General features: G+C 50.4%; 1 protein-coding gene across 1 annotated transcript in view; it reads right to left on the reverse strand.

Annotated features, from left to right (window-relative positions):
- LOC138810258 (sortilin-related receptor-like) overlaps nucleotides 1–1,686 on the reverse strand; it is a 121,105-nt gene extending 119,419 nt beyond the window's left edge. Inside the window, exon 1 of the mRNA XM_069997396.1 lies at nucleotides 1,335–1,686. Within this exon, the coding sequence (XP_069853497.1) occupies nucleotides 1,335–1,628 (294 nt within the window). The 5' untranslated portion in view covers nucleotides 1,629–1,686. The remainder of the gene's footprint in view (nucleotides 1–1,334) is intronic.
- Between the last annotated feature and the right edge of the window lie 18,244 nt (nucleotides 1,687–19,930).

Raw genomic sequence — 19,930 nt, forward strand, 5'->3', positions numbered from 1 at the left:
CTGCCCTAGGGGCTGAGGGTAGGTGGAGGTTCAATACTCCCCACCACACATACACTTTAGAGTCCCATATATAATGTTTTAGAAAGAAGCTATTTCAGAAGCACGTATAAGGACAGGTGACTCCAATTTCAGTGAGGCAGAGCAGACTGCCATCCAAGGAGCCAGCAGCCCTCCCATGTGACTTCCAGTCAGTCAGTCACCAGAAAGACAACAGAGTGGCACCGTTTGCAAGGCTCATCCTCGCTCCAGTAATATATAGGAATATCCACGTATATCCCTATGTAGCACTGGAAAAAAGAAGTCACTAAAGAAAAATGAAGAGAACGCAGAACTCGGGCGGATGCTCTCATTTCCACCTGACGGGGGGCAGTGCGGAAGGCATCTGTGACTCCTGGCAACACCTTCTCCCGAGCTGACCTTCTGCGCCCGCCGCTGTCCATCTCAACCACGGGCCTCTGAGACAATCCCATTCATTTTCCCGTCTCTGATAGCAACTACCTTGCACACTGGGCTCGCCGTTCCTAGCAGCAACTCCGGCCATCAAAGGGAAGAAATGCGTTATTACTTACGATCCGATAAACCCACTGCCTGGATAGAAATAAATCACCCTCTGGATTAAACGCCCACCGAGCGCCTTGCAGCCTCCCTAAGCCTCCTGTGCCCAGAGGGGTCTTTCTGACCAAAATAAACTCATTTACTTGGGGGGTGGGGGTACCCACAAAGAGGAAAAATCAACCCTACATGCCAGGCAAGGTCAGCGGCCGGCCCCCGGTTTCCCATCTTTATTGGGGCTCAGCGCAGTGCGCCTGGCCCCCTCCTCCCGTGCGGGGCTCAAGGGCATGGCCCTGGATTGAGGGGTGCTCGCCTCAACCGCCAACTGGCCGTGCCCTAACCGACGAAAGGCAAGGGCGCACCCCCTGCTCTACCTGCCCCAGGAGGCCACACCTGCCCCGGGTGAGCACTGCACCCCGCCAGGGGAGAAGGAGGGAGAGAGGCAGCGCCAGCCCGGAGGTCCGGGGAAGCCCGCACCCCAGAGGCGACCGCAGAGGATGGGGGGCGGGGAGGCAGGGGCTGTGGCGATGAAGGGGTGTGGGGTGCAGGGGGTGAAGGTGCAGAGGGTAAGGAGTTGCGGGGTGCAGGGGTGATGGGGTGAGGGGTGGCGGGGTAAAACGGGATGGGGTGCAGGGGGCGAGGTGCGGGATGGTGGGGTGCCAGGGACGGAGAGGTGCGGGGTGCAGGATGAGGGGTGCCGGGGTGCGGGCGAGCGGGTAGCAGGGTGAGGGGTGCAGGTGCGGGGCGCGGAGGCTGGACGCCGGCGCGGCGGGGCTGCTCACCTGGCCGTACACCTGGATGGGCTGGGGCCGCAGGGCCGCGCTCCGCCGCGCCCGGGGCGGCTGCGGGCCCGCGGGGTTCGCCCCCCGGGCGCCCCCGGGCGCCCCCAGCCGCGGCTCGCGCGGGTCGCCCCGCGCCACGAGGAAGCCGCGGTCCGGAGGGAAGGGCGCGGGGCCGCCGGGCCAGCCGTGCGCCTGGCCCCGGCCCAGGGCCGCGGGCAGGAGCAGCGCGACCAGAGCGAGCAGCGCCCGGAGCGCCCGGAGCCGCGGCTCCCCGCTGCTGCTCCGCGTCGCCATGTTCGGCCGCGCGGCTGCAGGTGGTGGCGCCGCCGCCAGGAGAGAATGCGCAGCGCGCCGCGGAGCGCGCCGGGCGGCCGGGCCGGGCGGGGGCCGGGCGGGGGCCGGGCGGGGGCCGGGCGGGGGCCGGGCCGAGGGGATCCGCACGCGCGCCGCGCCGGGGCTCCGCGCCTCCCGCCGCGCCCGCCGCCGGGGCCGCCGCGCCCCGCTCCGCGCCGCCGTCACGTGCGCGAGGGCCGCGTCCCTTCGCGCACTTTCTCCGCTCGCCGCCCCGCCCCGCCCCGCCCCGCCACCCGGGACCGGACGAGAAGTCGAGGCAGCCCCGGAGCGCGCCCCGGAGCGCGCCGGCCCCGCTGCGGCGAGCGGGGGCTGCGCGGGGCCGGCGGGAGTTAGCGTCCTCCTCGGGGAGCCCCGGGCCCGCGGTCTCCCCCGGACCCCGCCGTCTCCCCGACGCAGACCCGGTCCAGACCCCGTCCAGATGTGAGGCCACCCCCACCCCCCGTCCAGACCCCTCCAGACCCTGTCCAGACCCTGTCCAGGTGCGTGGCCACCCCCACCCCCGTCCAGACCCCTCCAGACCCTGTCCAGACCCTGTCCAGGTGCGTGGCCACCCCCACCCCCGTCCAGACCCCTCCAGACCCTGTCCAGACCCTGTCCAGGTGCGTGGCCACCCCCACCCCCGTCCAGACCCCTCCAGACCCTGTCCAGACCCCGTCCAGACCCGTGGCCACCCCCACCGAGACCCCATCCAGACGACCCACGTCCAGACCTTGTCCAGACCCTGTCCAGACCCGCGGCCACCCCCACACACACCCTGTCCAGACCCCGTCCAGACGCGTGGCCGCCCCCCCCCCCCCCCGTCCAGACCCCATCCAGACCCTGTCCAGACCTGCGGCCACCCCCACCCCCACCCCGCCCTGGACCCTGGCTGGGCGGCTTCCGGGGAAAGCCCTAAGGTGACGTGTGAGCTTGGCGCGCCCCGGACACAGACAGCATGGCCCCCACACCCAGGCTGCCACACCGGGGCCACTGCACGGCTGGACAGCGCGCCCTGTGCGCACCGCCGGAACCCCACAGTGGCCGGGCGCCACCTCTCCAAGGTGACCGGAGCCCGTGCACCCCACACGGCCCGCCGCGGAGGAAGATGGGTGATGGGCCTGCATCCGCGGCCCCACCCCAGGGCTTGCAGACTGCGGCCCCTAGCAGGAAGGGCGGACAAATGACCCCTCAAATCATCCCAACAGTCAGACTCTCTGAACCACAAAGAAATAAAGCTGCGGTTGCGAGACCCCAAGGAAAATGCTTTTTTTGTTTTGTCTTTTCTCTTGGTAGCCCCTCAGGTTTATGCACTGGCCATGTTACCAGTTTCATGATCTCATTTTATCTTTTCCCCTGCACTGGACTGGATCCTAGTTGTTAAGGAGACAGAAGTCAGCAGATCTGAAGGCACTCCTCTTAAACGCCTTGGCCAGAGGTGGGGCCTGTTCTTTTTGTCCTGCTAAGAGTCACTTAGGTATCTGTCACATCATTCCAGGGCCATCCACAATGGCCAGTACGTGGGGAAGTTGCGGAGAAACGTACCAGCACCATAGGACCATTTGGAGGGTCGGGCCTTCTACCCCCGTAGAGTTAGGAAGGGAAGAAAAGTTCAGTTCATCTCAAAAACTCCTTCTCTGGGCTGGGAAGGTAACTCAGTGGTAGAATGCTTGCCTTGCATGCATGAGGCCCTGGGTTCGATTCCTCAGCACTACATAAGCAGAAAAAGTCGGAAGTGGCACTGTGGCTCAAGTGGTAGAGTGCTAGCCTTGAGCTGAAGAGCTGAGGGACAGCGCCCAGGCCCAGAGTTCAGGCCCCATGACCAACCAAAAACAAAGCTCCTTTTCCAACAAGCCACTTGAGTTTGATTGGGTCCCTGATCTCTTGTCCCCCAGAAAACTCTTTCTCCAATCAGCAAATCCTCCCTGCTGATTCAGTTTGACTCTTCCGCAATCAACTTGAAATTTGGCAGTGTTCGCCAGGGGAGGCTTCCAAAGGTGGTTAGATCATTGAAAGGGATCCGTGCCATTCTCACTGGGAGAGGTCAGTTCCCGGAGGACTGTCCTTCCTTCCCCCTCCTCTCCCCCTCCAGCCCCTCTGTTGTCTCTTCCACAGGCACCTGCTGCCCTTCTACTTTGCAATGTGAGTGGAAGTCCTGTAAAACCATCACCAGAAACCAAGCAGATGGCAGCCTCAAGTTCTTGTACATGCCAGCTTGAAGAACCATTATTTCACATAAGTCATCCAGTCTCTGGTATTTTGTTATAGAGACAGAAACTGAGTGAAAGGGGGGGGGGAAACTCCTTCCTCACCCCCCCTAAATCCAGGATTCCACTGCCCCCACCCCACCCCATGTGGAACTTGGTGGGCATCTTAACTTCACCCCTGTCCATTCTCCCATTTTTCATGCCCAATCAGATTATTATTTTCTGTTCATCTTTGTGTATGTGTGTGTTTGTCTGTCTGTCTGTCTATGTCTGTGTATGACAGTACTAGGTTTGAACTTGGGGTCTGGACTAGCCCTTAGCTTTGTCCACTCAACACTGGTGCTCTACCACTTGAGCCACAGCTCCACTGCCAACTTCTTGGTGGCTCATTGGAGATAAGAGTCTCACAGACTTTCCTGCCCAGGCTGGCTTCAAACCATGATCATTAGATCCCAGATTCCTGAGTAGCTAGGATTTCAGCTGGTAAGTCACTGGACCCAGTTATCGTAGTATCATCATACAACCACTCAATTCTCCCCACCAAGCCACAGCGCTCCTTCCCTCTGCCCGTGAGACCCATCCTGTCAGACCCCCTGCAGAAAACAGAGACGCGTGTTGCCAAGCATAGATTTTGCCCACTTGACCTGCTGGCTCCAGGTTCTGATGCAATCTACAAGGAAGAACTGGTTGAGCAGGGCCAGATATTTGTCTTGTTCTGATTTTGATTTGCAACTTCAATGCAGGAAGGCTGGTGAGAATGACCGAACGTGGTTAATTTCCTCCTTGCAAGCCCCAGTCTCCAATCATTAGCCACCGCCAAGCCAGCAGCCCACCAGGCTGGGTGCTACCCAAGCAGGGACTAGAGTGGATTTTGAGCCAAAGGCCCAAGTTTCTGGCTTTGGGAACTAGGCCAAATGTTCTCCCCTGGGCTCCAGCTCTCTGATCTGTAAAATGAGGATCTTAATTCTCACCTGTCTCAAAGGGCAGCTCAGAGTACCGGTTCTGATCGTGAATATAAAATAGTTATGCAATTGTGAGCCTCCCCTCCCCTAAATCAAAGCATCACTGCATGCATTAGAGACACGCTTCTACAACAAGTTATCAGATGAGTTTTGACTTGGTCACAGAGACTTTACAGTGCTGACCATTCCTCCCCTCTTCAGGACCCTCACCCAAAGCCTGACGGGGCAGGAAGAGGCAGCTGTACTCAAGGTCACTAAGCAGAATTGTGTAATGTGAACAAGCACTTCTCCCAGCTTCAAAAACAATTCTGGGTTGTAAACAAGCTGCCACTTCCTCCCTAAGATGAACATCGGAGCCAGGGTGGGGGCTCTCTCTTGTCCCAATATGCATGACTTTGCTAGACCAGGGCAAAAGTCAACATGCATGCTATGTGATGCTGTGATGATAAACTCACAGAGATAAGTATTGAATCCATTCGTGTATGTGTATGTGTGTGTTTCTGAGAACAGACCCACAGAGCATTGTGCACACTAGACAAGGGTTCCACCGCTGAGCCATATTCCTTAAATAGGTATGTCTTCTCTAAGACTGAATGTCATATTGCTGTCTCTGTTCTCTGTCTATGCTAGACTAGGGCTGGAAATGAGGAAAGTCACTCAGAGGTAACAATGTGCCGTATTTTTATACACATGGCGTCACTTGGGAGCTAGGCACTGGTGGCTCACACCTGTAATCCAAGCTACTCAGGAGGTTGAGATCTGAGGATCACACTTTGAAGCCAGCCTGGGCAGGAAAGTCCATGAGTCTCATCACCAATTAACCACCAGGAAACTTCAAGTGCCAGAAGTGGTGCTGTGGCTCAAAGTGGTAGAGCACTAGCCTTGAGCAAAAAAGCTCAGGGACAGCGCCCCGTCCCTGAGTTCAGGCTCCACAATGGACAAAAAAGTAATAAAAAAAGAAAATAATCCAAAGGGCTTAGTGCGACTGTACAGGCCTGTAATCCCAGCACTGGGGAGACTAAGGCACGAGGAGCGTGAGTTTGAGGTCCTATATAGGGAGTCCCTGTCTCAAAAGTTAAACAATAAAGCAAAGCAATAGGGGCTGTGGGTGTTGCTTACATAATATATACCACGTCCTGGGTTCAATACACGCACACACACTCTCTTCAAAACGGCACTAAGGATAGCCACGAAGAGAGGGGGTAAAATTTCAAAAACATAGTCAGACGTCTTTCTCACTCAGTGGCTGTAAGAAATGAGAGATAGAGGACCGAAATGGGCTCCAGGCTTTGTTGGGGTTCCCAAACCTTGACTAGCCAGCTGTCCCTAGCCAGCTAGGTTACATACAGCGCTCACTCTAAGCACCGCCTCCTGTGAGCAGCTCTGGAGACTTCCCCTCAGGATGCATTGCTTAACTCTATCTTCCTCTTAACTGCAAGCAGCTCGGGGGAGGCACCCGTCTGTCCTAATCACATCCATGTTCCCAGAGCCCCAGTGATACTTGCAGAACCCTTAGGGAGGAAGGCATCTTTCTGTCCTTTCAAAGGTCCATACTCAGCCTTTGAACTGACAATAACAACGGTCAAGTGAACAAGAGAGGGACAAACAAATATTTTGCATGCACCTGCACAGAAACCATACCAAATATGAGATTTAAAGAAGGACCAGACGTTTAACATTTATAGAAGGCTCCTAAGTTTCAAAGGGGAAGAGGAGCTTGAGGATTTGGTCTTTGAGGAGATGGCCAGCTCTTTCCTAGGAGCTGGCAGGGAGGAAACAAATGGCTAAGAAGTTGTCTGTTATGCAAATACAGCCTCTGCCCTAGCTTTCCTCAGAGACCTTGATCTTTAGCCTTCATCTGTTCATCTGACTGGGGCTGAAGCCCCCATTGCTGGTGGAGAAACTTCCTTCTCCCAGATAAAGGAACTTCGAGAAAGATTTTTCTGGGTTTGTGCAGAGAAAGTGGGGGAGCAGAGAGTTTGATTCTCTGGCTGATTCTAGGCCTTTCAAATGCACTCTGAGTGGAGAAGAGGTGGCAGCCCCTTTGCCCTGGTGGTGGGCGCTGGGTAAGGGAATCCTATAGATGATTCACGGTTCCCTCACTTGTTTGTTTTGTTTTATGGCTGCCGCTTCTGTCACTCAAAGCTGGCTTTTGTAGCCATCATTAAATAGAAAAGGGAGTTGGTGAACTTTATCCCCTCTTCTATATTACTTAGCAATCATTAGCATTTACCTCAAGCCAGAGTAAAATAGAAACTGCTTCTTGACACAAAGAAAAAATATTATTTTCTCCAAAAAACTACTTCAGATAAAGGCAACAAAGTCCATGAGGCTTAAACTATAGATGTGGAATGACGAAGTAGCTTAGAGCATTCACTTAGCATGCTCAGGGCCCTGCGTTCCACCTCTAGCAATGAAAAACAGAAAACAAACCAAAAACCAAAAACCACAGACCCAGAGCACAGCACAACTAACTTACATTCTCATCCTTGAATACATTAAATTCAAGTGGGAGGTTACGGAAGTAGCAATAACTTACATTTGCAGAGCAGTGATTTACATTTGCATAGCATTATAATAGCTATTTTATTTTAGCTCAGAGCAGTTCTTTGAAGTGAGCGGTGGCAGGCATTACTGCCACTCCCAATTTACCAACTCTAAGAAAGGAAAACTAGGAGGGATGGTTATTTGATTTGCCCCAAGGTACACCGGCCTGTAAACCCACAAATACTAGGGGATGGATTCAAAGCCACCTTTTCTGTTTTTGCTTTTGTTTTATTTTTCTGCCAAGTTCAATATCTTCACTTCCAAAGAAAAACACTGAGGTTTCAAACCCCGGGAGAGCGAATAAGACCAGGGCAGAAAGGAGAATGAGCAGTGGTTTATCTCCTCACTACTCAACCCTGGACAATTTCCCACTGCCGTCCCTACCAAGAACCACGCCCAGTTACCTAAGATGATTCATGTACCTGACCTTCTCTGCTGGCACTGATTGGGCCAGGTAGATGGTAAACTTCTGTTACCATAGGTGGACATAAGAAGAAACAAGAAAATACCCTGAGCAGGAAGACGCTCTCCTAAACCTGTAAATGGCCTACACCCTGGGCCAACAACAGAGTCCTTCAGTCTTCATTCTTCAAGGCTATTGGAGAATGGACAGGAAGGTGCCCCAGGATAGGGCAGCCTCCATTCACCGGCCAGATCACTCAGGGATTTCACAAGGGGAGAGCCCGGATTTCATACCGCCTCAGGGCCTCACCCGATTGGATAAAATGCTACACCCCAGCATTTCCCATGCATTTGGCTCTTATCCAGTCACCCGCCTCACCCTTCCAGGGCTGTGTTTAGGGATGCACCGCCACTCAACTGCCTGCTTCGCACCTCAGAGTGGACTTGGCTCTGTCAGCCACTCAGTCTTTTCTATGTTATTCTTCACGGGTTCTTTTTCAGCACTTGGGGCAGGTCCTAATCTTATATATTGGACCCAAGAACCGAAGACCACAGTCCCTAACAGCTCCCGTTACAGAGCGTACCTGTCCAGGCCTGCTCTCCACGCTTTTCTAGAAGCTGCATCCAATGGGGGCTCAAGCCCGGTGAAGAAGGATTCCACACGGGTTTCAGAAGCTACCCTCCAGCTCTGGCTCCATCACCTGTTCTCACCTGCTATAGATTTCCCAGAAACTCCACCTCTAAAGCTTGTTCCACTAAGAAGCGCTTAGAACTCGCCACCAGTGTGTAAGATGGAGGAGGCCTGGCTCACCGTTGTAATGCAGACACAAGGCTGACCTGCTCCAAGACCCTGGCTGGCCGAGGGTTGCTGGCAATGGGAGAAGAGGATTGAATCCCCATCATGGGATTGGAATGAATAGGAAGATCTTACACCGAAATTTCCCAGAAGCCCCTTGGATGATGACATTTCCTTCCCCTGAGACCTTTCCAACACGTCAACTGGGTGAGCACAGCCCTCGGCACAGAGGCATTAAGGGAGGTCACCTGTCAGCGTAGACACCACACAATGCAAAGGCACCATGCTTTATGTCAACAGGTGATCCATGTGTTCTCAGGGCCGGGGAGGCATGGAACCTCTCCGGCTGGCTCCCAGGCCCGGCTCTACCAGATGCATTCGACAGAGACCAGGAACCCCCAGATTCCTCCTGCCATTCTGAGCCACTCACAACAGATCAAAATGCTCCTTCATACACTTCAAGAGGTCACTTCTTGACCTCCTCCCAGAAAGAGGTGTGCAACCCTGCTTCCCGCCCTCCTTGAGCGGTTGACACTGCTTTGCCTTGCATTAGAGGGTCTGAATTGATGTTTGCCTCCTTGTCTAAATTGCAATGATGTCTTTGGACCTATTCCCACGTCTTACAGATAATAAAAGGCATATAAGTGAGGGCGGGTATCTGGGTACCTAATACCCTTTGCCAGTTGGCTCTACAAAGGTCAGTTTTGAATTAACGCTCTTAGAAGACCAAGTTTTCCATCTAGTTTCCATGCTAAAGGATGCCAGAAGGACCTCTGAGGGGCTCTCCATACCTAGTGAGTCAGCCGGGCCAAGAAACGCGTCTTGTTGTTGTAAGGTACTTTCATGTATGTCCTACTCGTTATCCACTGTCTGACAGTAAAAGACTTGAAGAAAGAGAAGAATGTACAAAACTAGCAGAAATATATGGATTCAAAAAGAGCTCTGCAGGCTGGACACGGGTGGCTTGCTCTTGTAATCATCTATTTCCTCAGGAAACCGAGATCTGAGGGTCATGCTTCAAAGCCAGCCCAGGCAGCCAAAGTCAAGACTCTTACCTCTAATTAATCACCAAAAAGCTAAAACTGGAGGTATGGCCCAAGTGGTAGAGCATGAGCCAGGCAAAGGCCCTGAGTTCAAACTCACATGAGCTCCATTGGTGGCACTGGGACATGTCTGGTGCAGACTTTCTGGAGAACAAGACCGTGCATCCCCAGTTCCAGGCTTGTGCATGGTGGAGGGAGCAGGGACAAGCGAGGAAGGCCCTGGGGCTCATATCCCAGGGGAACAGGAAATTGTTTTCAGTGCCTGAGGGAAAATGGGGAAAGGCTGCAAAGGTAGAGAGCTGGCAGCAAGGAAGAGTGTGGAAGCAAACAGCTAGGGATGCCATGAAGGCCAAGGGGGGGAAAATCAGAGGAGAGCTGTAGGCCAGCATTTCAGCCATTTCTGCACTGTGGTGACAGACGCTGTGCCCCCAGGGGGGCCTGAAAAACACTTCTTCCAGATCCAGGATGACAAAACCTGCCCCTGCAGTGCCACTGTAGTCTGCCTTCTACAAGAGCACAGAGGAGCACCTGTTTGTCATGCGTGTCATCTTCCCCTGGGCTCCACAGTCCCATCCGGCCTCTTGGGGCCTGGGACTCTAAACCCGTCACCCTGGAAATCTCCCATGGTGTCATCAGCTGAATTAACACCTGCTCACATCCAACTGCCAGCGCTCCTAATGAGGCCCTGGTAGAAGAAATACATTTTCTCGGAGCCCTTAAACAAATTCTATTAAATCCTCCACACTAAATAAATGATTGAAACAGCGATTAGGATTCAGATGGCGCTGACAGACCTACTCGGAGGCATGTACAACCTCATTTGGCGCTGGATTCCCACACTGCCCAGCCACCAAAAATTAAGACATAAATGAAAACTCCATTCCCTTTCCGTCTGTATTTAAACAAGAACTCCATTGCTAAATTAGCAGTGGAGAGGGAAGGGGCAGGGAGGGGGGTTGGTGGTTCATGTATGAATTTTCTTTGCCTTCTACCATTATGTAAATGAAAAACCCAGCAAAGTGCAAATTGAGACTATTCTTAATTCAGCTATTCTGTGATAATGATGGCATGAAACACTCCGCTCACATTCTGCCAAGCGGGCCGCTCTTCCCGCTCCCTGTCTAGCTGGTACACCTCCCAGCAGGGGACACCCAGTGTCCTCCATTTCCAACCCTCCTCTCCAGCCTCCCCCCCACGACTAAAGTCAGATGCATTCCCCCCACCCCTCCCTGCTCACAATTTACTATCTTTCAAAGATCACATGCCCCGAGAGGGCAGCATCAAGAAGTAGCCGGTTTGTACCCCAGCTCTGTTTGCATCAACCCCTCCATCCCCGGTGCCTAGTTGTCTTTGTCTGTCAAACAAATTACCTACCTCTTCAGGTTTAAGCGATTACATGAGATTATAAAGACAAGGTTTAATTCGAAGCCTGGCACATAAAACCTGGTCCGTAAACATCTATTGTGTAGTGTTGGTTCGGCAACACCCACATTAGATATGGTTGCTCGATCAATTCGGCCATTCAGCTGTCGTTAAGGCTTTGTTTGTTGGTTGGTTTGTTTTTAAATTCAAGTCTGCACACGTCCCCTCAACCTCAGGTACTACGCTGGTATAAAAACTAGTCTCAGGCAGGGGGGACAGCTTCGTGGTGGAATGTGTCCTGGGGCTCCAGAGGACTTGGCTTCCGTTCCCAGCACCACCCCCACCCCCATCCCAGGATGGAGAAACACCTGAAACTGTCACGATGACTTGTTTGGGTCATCAAAGGGCAGACTATGACTCAGGAGATTTTTTTGTGTAAGAAACCACATGACTCGGAGGCAGGTTGGGAGGTGCGGGTCAGGGGGAGCAAGCCCGCTGAAGACTGTCGCTCTGTGTTGAGTTGGAGTCTCACAGCCTCGTAGGGGAGAGAATGATCTCTGTGGTTCAGGAGCACAGATCTGTGTGGGCGCTTAGACGTGAGGCTTGAAAGAAAAGGATGAATAAAACACAAGGCTAAATGCCAAGGCGAGAATTTACTGAGAGCTTCCTACGGTGCCAGATCCTATTCATGCAAAACGCTTGGCATCCGTTAATCTTCTTTAATCCACATTTATAACTCTATTGAGAGGTTAAGCAATGGGGCCCACGATTTCACAGCTAGTGAGTATTAGAACCAGGTCTCATTTCCACATCTGTTTAACTCCCAAGTCTCTGTCCTTCATCATCAGTAGACTCTACTGTGTTCCAGAAAGGAACTTCTAAAGCCATCGGGTCCTGTCTCTTCCAGGTCCTTCAACCGGCCCTTTATGGAAATTCCTTTCCAATTATTTTTAGGTTTGCTGGGAAGCCAAGTCACCTGTGACAATATCTCTAACACTGTCATTCAGGATGTGCTCTGAGTTTAAGCAGAGCTCTCTCTGGTCTAGTTTCATCATTGGTAGGTGAGCTTTAGGCAGGAGCATATAGAAAGTGCTTCAGTGAGAAGCACTTTCAGAAGCTCAGGTGCAGCTTCTGTGGGTCTGAGGTCTGTCAGATCTCAGGCAAAGGTAGTCTGGAGACACATGAAGGGAGATTAATTAGGTGATATAATGGATCAAGAAGCAAAAGTTCATGTACAGGATTGGGAAATAGGTTCTTCCTTACTGCGGTCTCATTGCAACAGACCACAAAACATACTGTACTGCAGAGCTGTGATCTAGCCAGAGGAAGGGCAAGCGGTGACTCTTACGGACAGAGGGGAGCTGGAAACTCTTACAGACACAGAGGGGAGCTGGAAACCACAGCAATGATATGCTTCAGTTTTGTGATGATCCCTCCCCTCCCGCCCCCCGCCCCGCCCCAGTCACTGTGTCGAAATAAAGTAAAACCATCGCTAGTATATTCAGCGCCTGCCCGGGACTCATGTCTCCTCCCTCTCCTCTTCCTCTTCTGTGCATATGACTGCTTTATTGAACAAAACTTAAGCTCAAAAGCATTAGTATAAGAACTCCAGTACACGAGCCTTTCTTGCTCAAGAACCGGAGCCTAATACTAAGAATTGCAATGGTGTTACAACCCACAGCGCAGGGGAGTGAGAGAGTTTAAAACTCAGCTCCAAAGGTTGCTAAAAGGCAGACCTCAGACACAAACCCAGGCCATCAAGAGCCAGGGCCCATGCTTCTAACCAGAAAGCTTGACTGTCCCCTGCACAGGCGCCCCTTCCCCCCGCCCCCCGGCCCCCTGCCCCGGCCCACCGATTCCTGAAGAGGACAATCCTAATCCCTTGTCTGAAGAGCAATGCCATGGGAGGATGGACCCCAGCAACTGGGGCTCAGGAATCGCCTTGGTCTTCTAAACAGCAGAACTACATTTTTTTTTTTGACAATTAAAGTCTACCATGTGTATAAACATCCTGGTCGAGGCAAGCTATATGAGATTACATGCAAGTACAGGAGACCAAGACGGGCTATTTGTGCCTAATACCAGCCTCAAGTGTCTTAAGGAAGGATGAAGGGTAGTGCTAAGTGGGTAAATAAGGGCACGTGTTCCCCCCACTGGACACCTGAACAAGGACAGCGGCTCCGGCATCCCTTCTTGTTGCCCATGCTGCAACCTCATGCGCTCTGCACAAGGCCACAAACAAAGCCATGGTTTCCGGCCTTACATAGCTTTTGCAAGCATTCCATAAGCACAGATGCCTATTGAGTAGATGGACTGTGAAGGGGAGAGGGGGACAGGAAGAAGGGGAGGAAGGGAGAGATGGAGGGAGAGGGAGAGAGAGAGACAGAGAGAGAGAGAGAGAGAGAGAGAGAGAGAGAGAGAGAGAGAGAGAGAGAGAGAGAGAGAGAGAGAGGCTGGCTCTTGGCTTATACAACAGAGCCGAAGTTGTGAGCTCAGCTATTTGGGTCACAGGCCTTTTTGAAAGCAATGGAGACAGAGATTGCAAAAGGACTAAACTGTCAGGCTGATCAACTCCTTAGGCTCACACAGAATTCCCACTTGGAGATGCTAACGCCAGAAGCTAAGATCAAGAAGTTGCACTGATTTGGGCCCCGTCCATCCTGTGAATATTGTCCCTTTGCCTGTAGGACAGTTACGATTCCTGATTACCATTGTCTGTGCTTCAAGAGGCTGGCAGGGCCTGGCCCCACTTTCCAGGTTAGTCTGTTCCTCTTCAGAAAGTCCCAGCTCCTCCTGAGCAGGCTTCTGCCACACAGCCACTGTCTCTAGGCTCCGGTGACTCCTAAAGAATATGCTGTTTCTTCTTCATATATCCCCTGCATTTTGTAAATGCCAACCTCACTAATATCTTCTTAAAATAGCTGATCGTATGTGCCATCTCTGAATACTTCTGCCAGTCAATCAACATCTGTTGACCTGATGGCATGGAAATTAAGAGTAAATTATAATACCCCCCCATTGCTTCCCCCACAAAAGAAAGTTTATGTACTGTGGCTTTATCCTATGGCTTTCCGTTTGGATTGTTGCTCATAATCTGTTCCTGGGTGTTGTGTCTTCAATTTGAGCACATTCCTGTTAGATCAAAGTAATACATAGACAAAACTCTGGATAAATATGTCTAAGTACTGGGTATGCTTGCGTTTTCACTCTATTGCATAAGAATGTAGAATTAATGAAACAGTAAGTTATGAAAAGTTACTAAATATTCATACTATGGTAATTCAGAGCATAAGCTATAAGGTTAGACAGACACTCAAACCTTGTGACTGATGTAAAAGAATTTGGCTTCTTAAGTCTTGGTTTTCACTTCCATAAAATGGTCACCTTCTGGGGATGAGTTGAACAATTGGTCATGGAAATGGATTTCTTCAGGTGATTCCTCTGTTTCATTCTGTCTTCTGCCCTTACTGTTTACAGAGCCACAGAGAAAGCAGTTACAGCGATTCCCGGGACCTGGCCTAATGCCTGCGGTTGTTATCTGAAGTCCCTGTTGTGAGGTATACAAGCATCACTGGCACTGTAGCAATACAGTGGTCTGCGTCACCACTTGCAAATTCACAAGGTCTGTTTCAGAACTTGATCAGGCTCAAGTTGAACCGATCATCTGCACAGGTCCAGGACCACCACAGCTATTCTCCTCAGAGGGCAACGGCGCTTTCTGTCATCTTAGACATTATCCGCCAACACTTGATTACTTGCAAATTGTTCACAACTGTCCTGCCCAATCTTCACTGGCTGTTCTACAACCCATAGTTCAGTCTGGTTTCACATTCTCTCTAAGGCAGGTCTATGTGTGATACCCAGCCTCTCTTGGTTTCCAGTGTTCTTAAGTTAACCATAATGTCCCAACATTCAATTTGTCTCGCTTCTTGGCACACATGCTCCCAACATCAAGTCCTTTGGGGAAAGCACGGGAGGAGTGCATCCAGATGCATTTAGCTGAGACTTGGTTGGGTTTACATAGTACAATTGATTTGGAAATACGAACCTAAGTCCCTGCATATACCAAACAATGTCCTGCCAACTGACGTGACACTTTGGCTTTGGTTTTAGTACAAATATCTGGGGACAGGTTCTTCACTCGAATGCATCCAAATCATTCCATTGATCCTAGCTGTGTGTATATTGTGAAGGCAAAGGGAGATTCATAAAGTATAAGTACAAAGAGCACTTGAAAAATGCTAGTGGTAATTATTGCTGGCAGTTTTAATTTGCTGTTCCTAATGACAGGATGATAAACATCTGTTCAGGTGCTTATTCGCTAGCTAGCCATCTATCATATCTAGTGAGGTGTCTTTTTAGATCTTCTGCCCATTTTTAGTTGTGTTCCTATTTTTCTCATTGTTGGGTGTTGTTTTTTTTTTTGTAGCTTTTGGGTAACAGTCCTTTATTGGTTATGTCATTTAAAAGTATCTGTTTCTAGTCTGTGGCTTATCTTCTCATTCTTTTGATATTATCGCTATTAGCCAAATGTTGTTGAAATAATGATAGGCTCTAAATTATCCCACAGAGTTATTACAGAGATTAAATAAGTCAGTCTCTTTGAAGCTCTTAGAACAGGAGCTGGCATTTTAGTTAAGAGCTTTGTGAGTGTTAATTAATATACAAGAAATACAGAAGTATAAAATCCCTACGATAATTTGACCCTTTTCTCCCTCCCTTTTAATTGTTCTCTGTCACTTCGCAAAGCGGCGAAGGACTCTTTAGTTTCACCCAAATTTTATTTTCTTGGAGTCAAAAACATCGTGAGCACATGCATAATTTTTAAGCAGCATGTGAACCTAAAGAAGCTATTTTAAGTAAGGTTTCCTGAATATTTTATTCTTCATTCTCCTCAATGAGAACTTCTGGGTTGTTGATCATAGCAGCAGAACAGCTAAAACTAGAACAGGTAGCTTCCCACCCTACTCTCCACCTTACACTACCTGGTAACACAGAGGTTAGGTAAAAGCTGGCATGGAACAGTTTACTCTCTGTTAATTTGGGGGCTTCTATCCACTGGGATATAACTCAAGATGGGGAAGGGATAAATGCTTTCTTTAAACAATAAGCCACAATACCAACTCTCTAAGTGTCAAATCCATGACAGTGTGGCATATGGATTTCTTCTTTTCATGACTGGGCTAGTCCTTGATTTGTATGGCCTGGGTCTGGTGAGAGAGGAGAAGGTCACCATGGAAAAGAGAGGAAGACTACTCTCTCAGCACGGCTCCACCAGCCTTGGGACAGATGCTGAAATTACAGTTGGCTGTACTACCCGTACTGGGTACAGAGCTTCAGCTCCGAGTGTAAGCAAAGGCACGGACAGCCCGTGAAGCCTGGCTGTACTATCCGTACTGGGTACAGAGCTTAGCTCTGAGTATAAGCAAAGGTACAGACAGCCAGTGAAGCCTGAGGAGTTTACATGTAAACCTGCGGCGGATGGAAAGTTGGCTAGTTCCCTAGGGGAAACAGTGGATTCCAAGGGAGAAGAGAACTGAAAGGAAAAGCAGAGCTATGAAGAAGGTTAAACAAGAGGGTACCAATGGACCACGCCTATCATCCTAGCCACAAAGGAGGGTGAGCTATGAGAATAACAGTTCGAAGCCAGCCAGGGCCAACAAATCCTGGAGATGTATCTCCAGTTAATCAGCAAAAAGCTGGAAGCAGAAATGTGGCTCAAGTAGTAGAGTACCAGCCTTGAGCTGAAAAGCCAAGGGAGAGTACAAGGCCTGAGTTCAAGCCCCAATACCAACACACACACACACACACACACACACACACACAAGATCTGAAACTAGACTGAGTTCAAGTCCCAATACCAACACACACACACACACACACACACACACACACACACACACACACACACACACACACACACCAGAAGATCTGAAACTAGACTGAGTTCAAGCCCCAATACCAACACACACACACACACACACACACACACCAGATCTGAAACTAGACTGAGTTCAAGTCCCAATACCAACACACACACACACACACACACACACACACACCAGATCTGAAACTAGACTGAGTTCAAGCCCCAATACCAACACACACACACACACACACACACACACACACACACACACCAGATCTGAAACTAGACTGAGTTCAAGTCCCAATACACACACACACACACACACACACACACACACACACACACACACACACACACACACACCAGAAGATCTGAAACTAGAAATTGGGAAACAGCTATCATCAGAGATGCCCTCCAAAATCCCAAGTGGTAAGATCCAAATCCATAAGATGTGTCCTGGCTTCTGTCCTTTTGCCTCTGTGATTACTCAGGAACCTTCTGGATGCAAATAGTAGAGGCAAAAGCCAGCTTAAGTGTCAAAGGGAATTTGTTGGTCCAAATAACCTGGAAGTCTAAGAGGTGATTGACTGCGGGCTCCGCTGGATCCAGAGATTCAACACAGAGGCTACGTTTACTTTGCCATCTCTTGGTTCTGTAGCTAGAGACTCCTGTTGGTTTCAGGAAGCTTCTTTTCCATGTAGCACCAAGAATGATCCCCGGTCATCCCTGGCTCGTGTTAGCCCTCAAGGTAAAGAGAAAACAGAGAACCTCCTCTCCCCAGCTTGTCTCCCGCTACAGCCCCAGGGCCTGAAGAGGACCTTCGGGGTGGCCGGCCCAACAGGCTGCATCTGGGATGATGAGCTGTTCTGATTGGTCAGCTGGAAACAGGTACCAGATGTGACCACATGATTTAGTGAAAGGGCTTTTCCCAGAAGGAAGGTTCAGAGCACAACTCTCCTTAACGGCCCAGACTCTGTGCGGCTAAAATGCTTTTTCAGAAACTCAACACAGATCAGTTTCCCCACCCACAGACTTGGATGTGAATATAGTCTGGGAAAGGACTCGATGTGGCCACGAGCTCTGAACACAGTGAGCACAGGTCCAGGACACCCTGCACTTCGAGGGACCACTAGGTGAGGGTAACAACCTACCTGGACATTACCGTCTAGACTCTGAGAACTAAAGGGTGCTCAGTTAATGATGCCGTCTCCCCCTTACCCTCCTGCCTCCCCAGCTGGTGACCGAGGGCACAACTTTGGGGCAGAGAACATCTCTAAGTGTCTCAGTGACACAGACAGCATGAGGTCATTCTTTCAGCACCCTCCTCCCCCAATCTCTGCTTGGTTATCGAGAGTCCTGCAGTTGGAACATGGAACATGCCAGCTGTCTCGGCTGGCACTCTACCACTTTGAACCACAGCACCACTTAGGTTTTTCTGGTGGTTAACTGGAGAGAAGAGTGTCACAGTTTCCTGCCCACACTGGATTAGAACCGAGATCCTCAGATCTCAGCCTCCTGAGTAGCTAGGATGATCCGCGTGAGCCACTAGCACCTGACTTCTTGCTGGTTATTTTTGAAATGTGGTCTTGGACACATTTTTCTTCCCTGGACTGACCTGGAACTGTGATCCTTCAGATCTAGGCCTCCCAATTAGCTAGTTGCCAACTCCCGTCCCAATATGTTTTTTCTGTGTGTCTGGGTTACAGAGTAAAACAAAAAGAGAGTAAAAAGAGAAAAAGAGAGAAAGAGAGGAGAGGGAAGGAGGGAGGGAGAGAGAGAGAGAGAGAGAGAGAGAGAGAGAGATTGTATTATTCATAAGTCCTCTGCAATAATTCCATAATTGCTCTGCTGTTTCAGAAGGGGGCTATTTTTGACAGCTGGCTTTTTAAACTAATCTATTAGATAGTTTCAACTTAATGACCAATTTCTTTTTAATAACCTTTGTAGACCCCCTGGAGTTTTCAGTCATTTAAACAGAATTTAAACTGGAATCTTCCCAAGAAATAAAAGGTGATTTCTGTACAGCTCTGCAAAAGAAAAATCTAAACACATTTGCATATTTGGCCCATCTGAAAAGCCAGAAACTAATGAACTTATGAATGATAGTCTCATTTTCCTCTTCTCAGACTCCTTCCCCCCAGCTCCCTCGCAGTTCTCAAAATCCTGCTCGCAAATGATTCCCTCCTGGAAGTCTTCTTTGATTAGTCACTCCCAGATCTTAACTAGAAAGACTTTTTCCCATCCTATAAACAAGAACAGTAGATATAGTTCCAATTACACTCACCTTCCCTCATTCTAAATGGACGTGAAGTTTCATGGGTTTGGGGGAGCAACTTTGCTCCCGCCCCCTCGCCCCCCTGCCCCGCTGCCCCGACCTCTGGGCAGGGATTGTCTCCCTGTCCTACGGAACCATCCTTTCTCTTCTTCCGCAGCCCCTGGACGGCTTTAAGGAAAGACCGAGGATGAGCTGGGAGTATAGCCCAGTGGTAGAACACTCACCTGGCATGTAAGATGGCCTGGGTTGTATCCCCAACACTGTCCCCCCAAAAGCAAAGCTTAAACTCTTGGAGAGCGTATGAGGATAGGGAGAAATCCTACAGATTGCCAGAGCTAAGGTGAAGTAACAGCTCAGCTGTTTACTCGCTTGTTTGGGGAAGACAATCAATTTTTAAAACTTTCTTTTCCTTTAAAAATGACCAGTTCTTGCTGGGGGTGGGGGGTGGGGGGTGGCATGTGCCTGTAATCCCAGGACTGAGTAGGAGGGGGGAGGCAGGAGGGTTACCATGCCAGCCCGGGCTCCATGGTGTGGCCGAGACTCTCCTACAAGTAAATAACACCTAAGTCAAGGCTGTGTGATCATTAAATACGTGGTTCAGAAGCACTTAAGGAGGTTGGGAGATCTTTAACAAGCGTTTATTTGCTTTAGTGACGTGATTATAGAAGCAACCAACTCCTTGAAATATCTTTCTCATTTGTGGTTGACATCCGAAGTTCTTTTCCAGAAGGCAAAGGCTTTTATGCCAAGTTAGAAGTAAGATTAAAACTGAAACTCATCTTGGGGTAAGCAGCAATGAATTT

This window comes from Dipodomys merriami, unplaced genomic scaffold (genome assembly GCF_024711535.1).
Source record: "Dipodomys merriami isolate MVZ:Mamm:240054 unplaced genomic scaffold, mDipMer1.0.p SCAF_103, whole genome shotgun sequence".
Classification (NCBI taxonomy): Eukaryota; Metazoa; Chordata; class Mammalia; order Rodentia; family Heteromyidae; genus Dipodomys; species Dipodomys merriami.